Genomic DNA, 12,915 nt, shown 5'->3' with positions numbered 1-12,915 from the left:
AAAGTGAAGTTAATAAGTTTTAATACTTAATGCACAAAATTTAAACAATAGTTAATGTATTGTCCAAAACTTTAAATTCACAATGAACATGTTCACGTTCCCAATACTTATGTAGAATACTATACAACTAATTTAACTTAAAACAATGTTCTTAAACTATTTTTAATAAAACATAGTAGACAATTTTACTTTGTTTTTTAAGAATAAAAAATCTTAATTTGATGATAAGGAAAAACTCTGATTTAACATACAAATGATAGTTTCAAACTTTACATGTAACCAATGACAATAGACCAACATGCTACAAATAAACTTCAAACTCTAATGCGTTTGAAAAATATAATACTCATATAATAATCAACTTCAAATTCATACAAATAGTTTCACTCTCAATTACAATACAATAATGTAATATTAAAATTTGTACAATGCAACTATATTTAAAATTCATCAATTAAGATGGTCTAAGGTAACTTTTTCAGGTAACTTTTTCGACCAGCAAATTTTCACTTTCCAAAAGTTTTTCGACTTAAAAAGTAACTGGGATGCTTAAAATTTCTTATTGCAAAATGGAGAACCGTCTTCGTTACAAGATGCAAACATATTTTAAAATGTTATATTTTAATAGAAAAAAAGTAAAAGAAAGAAAAACAATGACAGCTTTTAATAGATAATGAAAATAAAAATGATATCTAAACAGTACCATAAGTAAAAAGAAGAAAAATTAAAAGGAAACAAATAGATAAAAAAGGAAATACAACAAAATAATGATTAAAAAAATTAAGATTAGGAAAACAGATAATACTTATACATATTTATATTTTTTTTAAAATACTACAATAAATGACATTTTTATTATTGAATTCTACTATGTTTGTTTCATATAATAGAAACCCTTGTACATGTAGTTGCTAAATACATCAGTATTAAACTTTATACTTAGTAGCTTGTAAATTATATTTAAACAAAATCAAAAGCAGGAAGCAATTGAAAATAAATTATCACCAAACTTATAATCACAGATAATTATTTCACCTCACCACATACAAAATAGTTAGTTCACCTTACAAAGATGCCTACGATTGAATTGTTAACTTTTATTTCTTAAGCATTTTATATTTAAACAAACATAATTTAAGAAATATTTGTATGTGTTTTATATTTTTTATGTTATGTTATGTCACCACTTCATTAAAAAAATGCATGGGTGAATTTTGATGATAAGAATGTATGAAAAAATAGATAAATTTTTTACTATAACTAAATGAGAAAAAATGTAATTAAATATAAAATATTTTACAAAAAAAAAGTAAAAAATAAAACAATATTATATTACCACATATATACAAATATTATTTTTTGCAGTTAATTATAATTTTTATCTTTATATTTTACAGATCATTTTAGTCTCTATATGTTTTAAATTTAGAACCATACTTTTTGGTTATCTATAATTTTAGTCTGTGAGTTTGATCAGAAACAATTTTGCTATCCTAATTTTTAATAAATTTAAATAAAAATAAAATCATAAATATAATGTGTGGAATATTCATCTTGTTGTTCAAAATAATTATAAAGTTATAAATTATTGAATTGAAAACTGAATAAACTTATTCATAACTAAAAATTATAACAATTTTTTTAAAAAACAAAAAGTTTTTTTAAAACATATTATTATGTTAAAATTTTCACAATCCAAGTCCCCAGTTACCAGTCGAGTCAATGAGCTCTTATAAATCTATTTTGACAAACTAAGAATTCAGTAATAAAGTATTCACTCATATATGTTATTTCTATTTAATTATGAAAATTCACCCATATGCACCCATAGGAACATTATTCCATTTTTTTCCTTACGGGAAAAAACCACTTTTTAATGAAAATTTACTACTATATTTTTTATACCTATTTAAATATTTTTTTAAACAAAATTTGAAAATAAGTTGTGTAAACGGTTTTAAAAAAGTAACAGTAATTTCATCTTAATAAAAAAAAATACTTATATTTGATTTTTTTTTTAAAACACTTTATTTTTATGTTTGAATAAACCTATCCATCATCCGAATCAATTTTATATCTAAAAAACAAAGAAAGATGTATAAAATTGTAATCCTACAAGACATGTAAGCTACCATGAAATGTTATATTTATGGTCAAAACTTTGCAAGTAGCATGATGTATACCATGAGATATAATGCATGTCTGGAATGAAAGATAATGTTTATCTATTAATTAACAAAAATAAGATATCCATATTAATTTTACAATTTTATTAGTTAATTTATACTAAAATATAATTTTTAATAACAATTTAATTTATTTCTTGAATCTTTATTTTTATTTTCAGTATGAGTTTGTGAAATATTAAATCAATAATTCATTTAAATTTAACAATTTAAATATTGTTTTAGATATTTTGTTTTCTTAGAATTGAGTGGACTAACTGTGACCAGTTTGAAGACTATTGAAGGCCCAGTGTAGAGGCCCAATTGAGGGGTTGCAAAAAGCAAAAAGAAGCATGAAGAGATGCTGAGTAGTAGAATTTTCTAGAAGGTGGGAGGATTCTCCAGACATCTCTGGGACCAATTGAGTGGAGCACGTCCTTTGTTTCGTTCAAAACTGGCAATTTAACAAGTGCAAAGGTCACAAACACAAATACTAAACACAAACCCAAAATTCCACAGAGGCCCCCAGACGAAACTAACTCAAGAGTCTCTTGGCCCCTTTATTAAGATTGTTCCAGAACCTCTCAAAACCCTTTTTTCCATTGTTTCTCACTTTTTCGATCGCTCCCTCTGGTAAACCCTATTTCGTCTTCCCTTAGATTTCTGTTCCTTTTGCCTCTTCTTGTCATAGATCCGTGTCTTCTCGGTGGTATATTCATGCATTTTCTCTATAATTAAGATTTATGTTACCAACTTTTCATTTAAGAGAAAGTTTTTTGTTGTAAGTCTTTTAGTTTTATTTTGCACTTCTCATCTGAATTAATGAATGTTAAACTACAGTTTCGTTGGAAAGTGTTGAATGATTTGATCTCCAAAGTTTAGTATACCATGCAAAATGATGTTTTGAAAATGTTGTTTTTTTCTCTTGCGTTCTGAATATTATGTTATTACTTTTAACTCTGTTTTAAGAACTGTTGCATCTGATTACTCTTGCTGTGGAGTGCATGAGTGGGTACTCTAGGCATTGCCAAGACAAGATAAAACTTGTGTTTGATGTTTTTTCCCTTTCTTTTGAAGTCATATTTATTATTAGGGCAACAGATTAGAATCTATGACTCAGATGTTAGTGTGACACAGAACTTATTTTGTTTCCCTTCATCAGGTGTTTTTTGGGCTTAGAGATCAAGCAAAAATGAGCGTGGTTGGATTTGATTTTGGTAATGAAAGCTGCATTGTTGCTGTTGCAAGACAGAGGGGGATTGATGTGGTGCTCAATGACGAGTCCAAGCGAGAAACACCTGCAATTGTATGCTTTGGTGACAAACAGCGGTTCCTTGGGACAGCTGGTGCTGCATCTACTATGATGAATCCAAAGAATTCAATCTCACAAATAAAGAGGTTAATTGGTAGACAATTTGCAGATCCAGAATTGCAGCGGGATCTGAAGACTTTCCCTTTTGTTGTCACTGAAGGGCCTGATGGATATCCATTGATTCATGCAAGGTACTTGGGTGAAGTGAAAACATTTACTCCTACCCAAGTATTTGGAATGATGTTATCAAACCTTAAAGAAATAGCTGAGAAAAATCTGAATGCTGCTGTTGTTGATTGTTGCATTGGCATTCCACTTTATTTTACTGATCTGCAGAGGAGGGCAGTCTTGGATGCAGCCACTATAGCAGGATTGCACCCACTTCGCCTATTTCATGAAACAACAGCAACTGCATTGGCTTATGGAATTTACAAGACTGATCTTCCTGAGAATGATCAGCTGAATGTTGCCTTTGTGGATGTTGGACATGCCAGCATGCAAGTGTGCATTGCTGGATTTAGAAAGGGTCAGCTGAAAGTGTTGTCCCAGTCATTCGACAGGTCCCTAGGTGGGAGGGACTTTGACGAGGTTCTGTTCCATCATTTTGTTGCTAAGTTTAAGGACGACTACAAGATTGATGTATTGCAAAATGCTAGGGCTTGTCTAAGATTGAGGGCTGCTTGTGAAAAGCTGAAGAAGGTTCTTAGTGCTAATCCAGAGGCACCTTTAAACATAGAGTGTTTGATGGATGAGAAGGATGTCAGAGGCTTTATCAAGCGTGATGAGTTTGAGCAACTAAGTCTTCCTATTTTGGAACGAGTTAAGGGACCATTGGAAAAGGCACTTGCAGAGGCAGGTCTTACAGTTGATAATGTTCACATGGTCGAGGTGGTTGGTTCTGGATCCCGTGTACCAGCTATAAATAAAATATTGACAGAGTTTTTCAAAAAGGAGCCTAGGCGCACAATGAATGCAAGTGAGTGTGTTGCCAGGGGTTGTGCATTGCAGTGTGCAATTCTCAGTCCAACTTTTAAAGTGAGGGAGTTTCAGGTAATTTTCTTCTTGCTTGTATTGTTCTCTGCTTCAAAAGCCCCTTTTTCAATGTTTCAAAATTTATCAATGCAAGACTGTTTAGATCTCTTGAGTCATGTTTTGAGCATTTGTTTGTTATTTTTTGGGTACATGTTATGTGTTTTCAATTGCATTTTTCTTGGTATCTCCCTTCATATTAGATTATTTGATGATTTGGAATTTCATTGTAAATTATGCTCGACAACTGGTAGTTTTTGGTGTGGTGAATTGTTTGTACATGCGTTATTACTATATTTTATATAATTTTGCTCTTCTGTTTCATGATGTGAAGGTCAATGAAAGCTTTCCTTTCTCAATTTCTCTCTCGTGGAAAGGTTCAAGCTCTGATGCACAGGAAAGTGGGCCAGATAGTAAACAAAGTACCCTTGTCTTCCCCAAGGGAAATCCCATACCAAGTGTCAAGGCACTGACAATCTACAGGCAAGGAACATTTTCTATTGATGTTCAATATGATGATGTGAGTGGTTTGCAAACACCAGCGAAGATCAGCACATACACTGTAAGTTGGTTTTTGAGTTTTTATTTACGTGCAATACACACACCATGTTCTTTTGGTAGTCATTTGACTCCCAAGTGTACTTAAATCTGCATAGAGCAGCACATGTACTGTAAGTCTGTTTTAAGGTATTATTTATGTGCACACAGAAACTCATTCTTTTGGCAGTTGTTTGACTCCCAAGTGTACTAAAATGTATGCAGATTGGCCCTTTCCAATCAACAAAAGGTGAAAAAGCAAAAATTAAAGTGAAAGTTAGGCTGAATGTACATGGAATTGTATCTATCGAATCTGCAACTGTGAGTCCCTCCCTCTAGCTTTGGCTTTTGCTTTTATTATTTCTATGCCTGTTAGATTATTATGGAATTAAACCATATAGACTCTGTTTCTTACTTCATATTTTTCTCTCTTAAGCTCTTGGAAGAGGAAGAAATTGAGGTTCCTGTTTCCAAAGAATCAGTTGGGGAAAATGCCAAGATGGAAACTGATGAACCTGCTGCTGGTGTTGCCACACCACCTAGTACCAATGACAATGATGTTAACATGCAAGATGCTAATGCCAATGCAACTGCTGATGTCCCTGGAGCAGAAAATGGTACCTCTGAGGCAGGAGATAAGCCTGTGCAAATGGATACTGATACCAAGGTAAATGGTCAAAGGAAATTTTAAGCATATGATTGGAATGCTTGTGTAATTGTTAAATTTTTAGATGTGATATTTCTATTTTTGATATTTAGATCTTATGTTATTTTGTGGTTTCCTGTCTATGTCTAGGCTGTTTCTAATAGTATACTACTCATAAATAAGATGCCATTGGTAATTGGGATCAGAGTTAGGGGTTTATTACTAGACCTTAAATGAATTACTATAAATAGTATATTTGACGTATGAGATAATAGTGTGAACTTAAATTTTCTGGACATTGTTTGGATTAATTGTGGTTTTTCATTGTGTTTGAGTTTCAAAAGTCAGTCGATTTCATTTTTTTCCCCTTGTTTTAAGGTGCACGACATTGTTTGGTTTGTTTTGATCTCTTCATTTACACTTGTCATAATCCCTATAAAGCTATATTGTTTTCTTGTTTCTTTTGTCCAAATCTTTTCAACCAAATAATGAAAATAATTTATTAATCTAAGAAAATAAACCAAAGGTGACCTAATTTGTCCCGTTCCTGTAGCTTGAGTATTAAATGTCTTATGGATTATGTGCATCAATCAAGTTGTTGACGTGAAACAGGCTGAGGCTCCAAAGAAAAAGATTAAGAAAATAAATGTTCCTGTGGCGGAGTTAGTTTATGGAGCAATGTCAGCTACGGATGTTCAGAAAGCTGTTGAGAAGGAGTTTGAAATGGCTTTGCAAGATCGAGTGATGGAGGAAACAAAAGACAAGAAAAATGCTGTAGAGGCTTATGTTTATGACATGAGAAACAAGGTTAGAGTTGTCATGATTTTCTTGTTATTTGATGTGGAATATTTGATTGTTACTAAAATAATCTTTTCTTATCTTTTCAGCTTAATGACAAATACCAAGAGTTTGTCATTGATTCAGATAGAGAAGCATTCACTACTAAACTTCAGGAGGTGGAAGACTGGCTATATGAAGATGGTGAAGATGAAACTAAAGGTGTATACATTGCCAAACTAGAAGAGCTCAAAAAGGCAAGAAATTTCGGGGAGTGAAAAATCTGAACCTAGCCGATTATTGTATTCTTAAGGCCTGGTTTTTTTAGAGTACTTTGTAAGGATGCAGTGAACAAAAGTATTACATGCATAAACGTCGCGAAGAAAGATATATTTGTGTTTTAGTTTTTACAATCTAATTGGATATTTACTTGCTTGCAGCAAGGAGATCCAATTGAAGAGCGTTACAAAGAATACACGGAGAGGGGTTCAATAATTGACCAACTCGTCTATTGTATAAATAGTTATAGAGAAGTTGCAATGTCAAGTGATCCCAAATTTGATCACATTGACATCAGTGAGAAACAGAAGGTAATTGGTTGCTACTACTGATTCTCTTTTATTCATACTTTCCTATTTGCCATAGAGCTGAACGTGTTTTCCATTTGATTTGCTTTTGCAGGTCTTAAATGAATGTGTGGAAGCTGAGAACTGGCTCAGGGAGAAAAAGCATCACCAGGATACCCTTCCAAAATATGCCTCCCCTGTACTTTTGTCAGCTGACATAAGAAAGAAAGCTGAAGCTGTTGACAGGTATTAACTTTTGTTCGTAAGATTTTGGTCTCTCTTCTGTTTGTGGCTTTTGTTTCTTAACACTGCTCATTGTCTTTCAATAAAAGGTTCTGTAAGCCAATTATGACAAAACCAAAGCCACCCCCACCAAAGCCAACCACTCCAGAAGCACCAGCAACCCCACCTCCTCAGGGCAGTGAACAGCAACAGCAGCCGCAACAATCACCAGCTCAGGAGAATCCTAATGCCACCAGTCATGAAAATGCAGGTGACAATGGTAATCCGGCCCCACCACCAGCATCTGCCGAACCAATGGAGACTGAGAAGTCAGAGAACACAGACTCTGCTTAATTTTTGTTGTTGATTTTGCCATGATCTTTTTCTATGATACGTACGACAATATGAATTGTGCCTGAAAAAGTAGGTATGGGTGAGTTGATGATGGAAAATTTGTTAATGGGTGAATGAATTATGGTCTTGGGCCTGTTTTTTTTTGTCAAACTCTTACGATCCCTAGGGTTTTAGATTATTTGTGTACCATTTTCTATAAGTGGAATTACAATGCTTGTTTTCATTGAGTTAAATGCTCCGAATTTACTTATTTTTCCCCCATTTTGTATTGTGAGTGTCATGCATTTCTTTCTGCAATTCAGGTTAGAGCAATGCCTCTAAGCACCTGAGGTGCGTTTAGGGGGGACCAGGTTTCTGTTCTTATACGGATAAAATTATCAGATTATTTACTATAATGCTCGTTGAAATGACGTGATTAGCATCGATTGTTATTTCTTATAATTTTTTTATATATAATTTATTATTATATTAAGTGTACACGATTTGAAAATTTATTTATATTGATAATATTGTAAAATAGGCAAATTACTTAAACTTTTTTAGTGTGATAGTGCTGAATTCGTTTTATATTAGATACGTAGTAATGTTTTGTTTAAAGTGTTCTAATTGTAACATATAACTATTTGGTTAAATTCATGAGTGTTTTTTTAGCTTTTTAATTGAAAACTTTTGTATTCAAAATAATTAAAAAGTATGAAAACTCTCAGGCTTGTTTTTCAGATTTAAATTGAAATCATATAATTTTCAATTTTATCAAATTCCATTGTATGGATAAAATTACATTTTGATATTAATTTTTCTTCCACTTCACAAAAAGAAAAATCAAGTCAATTGACATATTCCTATTTCTTTTATTTTCAAATTTATTTTCTTTTACCTATCCAAATTAAACTTGAAGTTTACTACAATTAGTCAAGTTTTTATTTTGATGACAAACTTAAATGATTTTTTTTCCTTTCGTAACTTATTAATAAGGTCATAATATTTATTTTTTATAAATATTTAATATTTTCCCAATTATTATTTATAGTTTTATTTAATATTTATATAATTATAACTTTTATTAATATTTGATGTTAGAGAAAATAAAATATTTATAAGAACATAATACAAATATATCAATTTTATGATGAAATGAGATACAACAAAATTTTCATATCAATTAAATATAAACATATAAGATGAAAATAATTTTTTATTTCAAAGACAAAGACTAGATATGCATTGTGATAAATGTAGAGTGTAAATACCAATAAGCTTTTTTGTCAACCTAATATGACGGACTTGAATTGTGTATTTTTTCGAAATCCGTTGCACTCCAAAATGTGGGGGTGCAGGGAGAAATGTAACGTGGTGTGGTGTAGGGAGAAACAATCCAAATGTTATAAGAAGCCCATAACACTTGATGAAAGCAGGCCTTATTAGTTATTTTTCTTTGTTCTTTCTGCTATTTTCTTTCGTCTACCGTGCGAATTGTGAAAACTGAGAAAATGAAGAAGAGAATCTGTACCGTTGATAAATGAACAGGTTCAACACAATTCTTCTTTATGTTGAAAAGAAGAAAGAGAAGGTTGCCAATAACATGCATGGGTTACGAATCTCATTGATTGAATATTGAATTTTGAAGCATCCCTTCTGCAGTTCATGCTTTGTCGCAGAAAATAAAATGAGAGAAAAATTCGTGCAGCTTCAGGTAAGCAAATTTTTTTGGCGAAGCGTATAGCTGAAGAAAATCCAACGATGCTTGGTGGATCCATTGCTGCAACGAGGAGGGGAATATCAACTTTTCCTCCTTTCTCTCAGAGATTAAAGCAAACAGGTTCTAGTCACTCGCTCACTCAACTGAATTGATGTTTGTTTTTATTCTCTTTGTTTGATATTATTATTTGTAAATCCTGAGTTTGTTTGATTTGAATTATGGCAATGCAACTTTTGACCATATCTGATTTTGGGTGGTTTTGATTAAACTAGCAGAAAATGAAATTGTTCAAATGTTTCGGTTGCCTAATTCCCATGAAGGAGACCACCGTAGCGTTCCCGTGACAGGAAGATATGTGTCGAGGAAGGAACCTTATTCTCGGACATTGGATGAGCGATTCATCAGGATTTTGAAAATATTTAAATGGGGACCTGATGCAGAAAAGGCCTTGGAAGTGCTGAAACTGAAGGTTGATGCTCGCTTGGTTCGCGAGATTCTAAAGGTAGATGTTGAGGTTATTGTCAAGACTCAGTTTTTTAAGTGGGCTGGGAAGAGGAGGGGTTTTGAACATGATTCGACCACTTACATGGCGTTGATTCGCTGCTTGGATGAACATAGGATGTTCGGTGAACTTTGGAAGGCAATACAAGACATGGTTAAGGGTTCATGTGCAATGGGTCCTGCTGAATTGTCCGAAATCGTGAAGATCTTGGGCAGGACCAAGATGGTTAACAGGGCATTATCTGTCTTTTACCAGGTCAAGGGTCGCAAGTGCAGACCCACAGCGAGCACTTACAACTCTGTCATCTTGATGCTGATGCAAGAGGGGCATCATGAAAAGGTCCATGAGTTGTATAATGAAATGTGCAGCGAAGGCCATTGTTTCCCTGACACTGTTACATACAGTGCACTTATATCAACATTTGCTAAACTAAATCGTCATGACTCTGCCATTAGATTATTTGATGAGATGAAGGAAAATGGACTGCAGCCCACAGCGAAAATATATACAACTTTAATGGGAATATACTTTAAGTTGGGTAGGGTTGAAGAAGCATTGGGCCTGGTCAAGGAGATGAGAGTGAGTCGGTGTCTCCCAACTGTCTTTACTTACACAGAATTGATAAGAGGGCTGGGGAAGTCTGGGAGGGTTGAAGAAGCCTACATGATATACAAGAAGATGCTGAAAGATGGTTGTAAACCTGATATCATTCTGATGAACAATTTGATTAATATTTTGGGAAGATCTGATCGTCTAAGAGATGCCATTAAGCTTTTTGATGAAATGAAATTGCTGAATTGTGCTCCAAATGTTGTCACATATAATACCATCATCAAATCTTTATTCGAAGCCAAAGCACCACCTTCTGAAGCTTCTTCATGGTTTGAGAGGATGAAGAAAGATGGAATAGTCCCCAGCTCATTTACTTATTCAATTCTCATTGATGGTTTCTGCAAAACAAATCGAGTTGAGAAGGCGTTGTTGCTTCTCGAGGAAATGGATGAAAAAGGCTTTCCACCTTGTCCTGCTGCCTACTGCAGCCTGATCAACACCCTCGGAGTAGCAAAGCGCTATGATGTTGCAAATGAGCTATTCCAGGAATTGAAGGAGAACTGTGGATGTTCAAGTGCTCGTGTGTATGCTGTAATGATTAAGCATTTTGGAAAATGTGGGAGACTCAATGAAGCTATCAACCTTTTTAACGAGATGAAAAAACTTGGATCCACCCCTGATGTTTACGCTTATAATGCTCTCATGACTGGAATGGTAAGGGCTGAAAGGGTGGACGAAGCTTTCTCCTTGTTTAGAACTATGGAAGAAAATGGATGCACCCCAGATATAAATTCTCATAATATTATCCTGAATGGCTTGGCTAGAACTGGTGGCCCAAAGCGTGCTTTGGAAATGTTTACGAAAATGAAGAACTCGACTATTAAGCCAGATGGGGTTTCTTACAACACCGTTCTTGGTTGTCTTAGCAGAGCAGGTCTGTTCGAAGAGGCTGCAAAACTTATGCAAGAAATGAGTTCAAAAGGATTTCAGTACGACCTCATCACCTACTCTTCAATACTCGAGGCAGTCGGTAAGGTTGATGATTGTAAAATGGTGGAGTCATAAGAGCCATCTGGTACCACCTTTTTGAGTGATAACGATTATTAACAAACCTTGAATTGCATTAATGATTTTGAAGTGAGGAACGAATTTTTTTCAAGTTAAGTGGTTTGGAACATTCACTGAAGAAAATCAATATTGTAGAAAATCCCTTATATATTGTTTAGAAACCTTGGAAAGTTAGTCGATTTCAATCTGAAAAAGGAATTTTTTATTGCATTAATTAGTTGCCCTGACCTCTTAAGCTGTAATAATTTTGTATATGTCAGAGTTTTTTTTATCAAACAATGGCTTGCAATTCTTTTAACCATCAATAGGGAGATAAGGATGGAAGATAAATAGAAAAAGAAGTAGTTTATAACGTGCTATAGGAAATTGTTGTATGGATAGTGTAACTCTTTATTTTGAGTAGTAGCAAATCCAAAAACAGTTTATTTACATGTCATTTTATTGAGTAATGATACAAATAGCAACAGATTATTTTACATATTTTTTGTGTGGGTAATTGAAGAACAATTGAGTTCTGCTTAATTCTTTATTTGACAAAAATTTGCACAGTTTCTATCCATATTCTTGCAACTATCATATTCACTGTACTTTCTATTTTTGGCATATATAAATAGAATGCAACCATGACGTTTATGTTAGCAGTGAACAAGTGATACACGACATTTTTTTTCCAGCTTCTATATAACATCTTATTTGGTTTGTTATGATATTGAAGTTGAAAAAAATTCTAGTACAGAGGAGGCGTGCTGTTGATGAAGCTTTTTAATACAATTTCGGTTGTAGAGTGTTAAACTTGTATTTAGAGCTTACAAATATGCAAGGACACAGTTTTGTTTTTTGGTTATCAACACTTATTCTATTATCCGCCTTAAGAATAGTAACATACACAAGTTATCCTGACTTACATCCTTAGCGTATTTAGAGTTTTTCTGATTAGTGAAAGACGTAGAAAAAAATGAAATTTACTTTTTTATAAATAAAAATTAGTTTATAAAAGCTTTTCATTTAAAAAAAAAAAAACTAGAAATTGGACCAAATGTACTCGTAATGTTACACCAAATAGCTTTATGAAAATGGTGTATTTTGCAGCATCAATATCCAGTGCTTCACTAAAATTAACATTTTAACATGTTTTTAAAATTTTTGAAAATTAACATGTAAGGAGTTAACTTTTATAAAGTTGCATTCCAGTCTAACCTTATCAAAACACGAGAAAAACACGTAAGTTGAACAGAAATTCCATGACGTTGAAACTTCCGACTTGCTTAGATAAGTAGCACTGAGAAACATGATTATTCTGAATATACATTTAAGCTTCGTTAGCAATAAAAATAAAAAAACGATAACCTTTTTCAAGAAGTTGAATGATGGCTTGAATAATGCCTAAAACACCAATTTCATATTTTCCAGAATAAGGTATAACATCCATGTGCAAACTTGTTACAAATAAAAGCTAGCACAACATGCCACATGGTTATAAGGCTAA

At 33.0% G+C, this 12,915-nt stretch overlaps 2 protein-coding genes across 4 annotated transcripts; both read left to right on the top strand.

Moving 5' to 3' along the window:
• The first annotated feature begins 2,578 nt into the window (after positions 1–2,578).
• On the top strand, positions 2,579–7,841 carry LOC108334040 (heat shock 70 kDa protein 15). Of its 2 annotated transcripts, none has more exons than XM_017569642.2 (10): positions 2,579–2,798; positions 3,328–4,527; positions 4,841–5,068; positions 5,269–5,364; positions 5,480–5,710; positions 6,302–6,496; positions 6,577–6,723; positions 6,907–7,056; positions 7,148–7,278; positions 7,365–7,841. In XM_017569642.2, exons 2-10 carry the CDS (start codon positions 3,358–3,360, stop codon positions 7,606–7,608), a joined length of 2,592 nt encoding a protein of 863 aa, XP_017425131.1. In that variant the 5' UTR covers positions 2,579–2,798; positions 3,328–3,357; the 3' UTR covers positions 7,609–7,841. The 2 variants fall into 2 exon arrangements, with proteins under 2 accessions (XP_017425131.1, XP_017425132.1); XM_017569643.2 differs by having other exon boundaries at positions 2,579–2,874.
• Positions 7,842–8,722: 881 nt separating this feature from the next.
• LOC108332405 (pentatricopeptide repeat-containing protein At3g16010) lies at positions 8,723–11,614 on the top strand. 2 transcript variants are annotated; one of them, XM_017567659.2, is made up of 2 exons: positions 8,723–9,427; positions 9,580–11,614. In XM_017567659.2, the coding sequence occupies exons 1-2, from the start codon at positions 9,349–9,351 to the stop codon at positions 11,424–11,426; spliced, it is 1,926 nt and encodes a 641-aa protein (XP_017423148.1). In that variant the 5' UTR covers positions 8,723–9,348; the 3' UTR covers positions 11,427–11,614. The 2 variants fall into 2 exon arrangements, with proteins under 2 accessions (XP_017423148.1, XP_017423149.1); XM_017567660.2 differs by having other exon boundaries at positions 8,728–9,427; positions 9,583–11,614.
• Positions 11,615–12,915: the final 1,301 nt, after the last annotated feature.

This window comes from Vigna angularis, chromosome 11, assembly GCF_016808095.1.
Source record: "Vigna angularis cultivar LongXiaoDou No.4 chromosome 11, ASM1680809v1, whole genome shotgun sequence".
Lineage (NCBI taxonomy): Eukaryota > Viridiplantae > Streptophyta > Magnoliopsida > Fabales > Fabaceae > Vigna > Vigna angularis.
Note: the sequence above shows the minus strand (reverse complement) of the source record. Positions and strands in the feature narration are given on the sequence as shown.

What these genes read in the sequence shown, in the direction of transcription:
- LOC108332405 (XM_017567659.2), top strand. Translation starts at nt 9,349, where the DNA reads ATGCTTGGTGGATCCATTGCTGCAACGAGGAGGGGAATATCAACTTTT. An exon ending in TCAGAGATTAAAGCAAACAG is followed by an intron (nt 9,428 to 9,579) that starts GTTCTAGTCACT and finishes TGATTAAACTAG; the next exon opens with CAGAAAATGAAATTGTTCAA.
- LOC108334040 (XM_017569642.2), top strand. Translation starts at nt 3,358, where the DNA reads ATGAGCGTGGTTGGATTTGATTTTGGTAATGAAAGCTGCATTGTTGCT. An exon ending in TTTATGACATGAGAAACAAG is followed by an intron (nt 6,497 to 6,576) that starts GTTAGAGTTGTC and finishes TTATCTTTTCAG; the next exon opens with CTTAATGACAAATACCAAGA. An exon ending in ACATCAGTGAGAAACAGAAG is followed by an intron (nt 7,057 to 7,147) that starts GTAATTGGTTGC and finishes TTGCTTTTGCAG; the next exon opens with GTCTTAAATGAATGTGTGGA.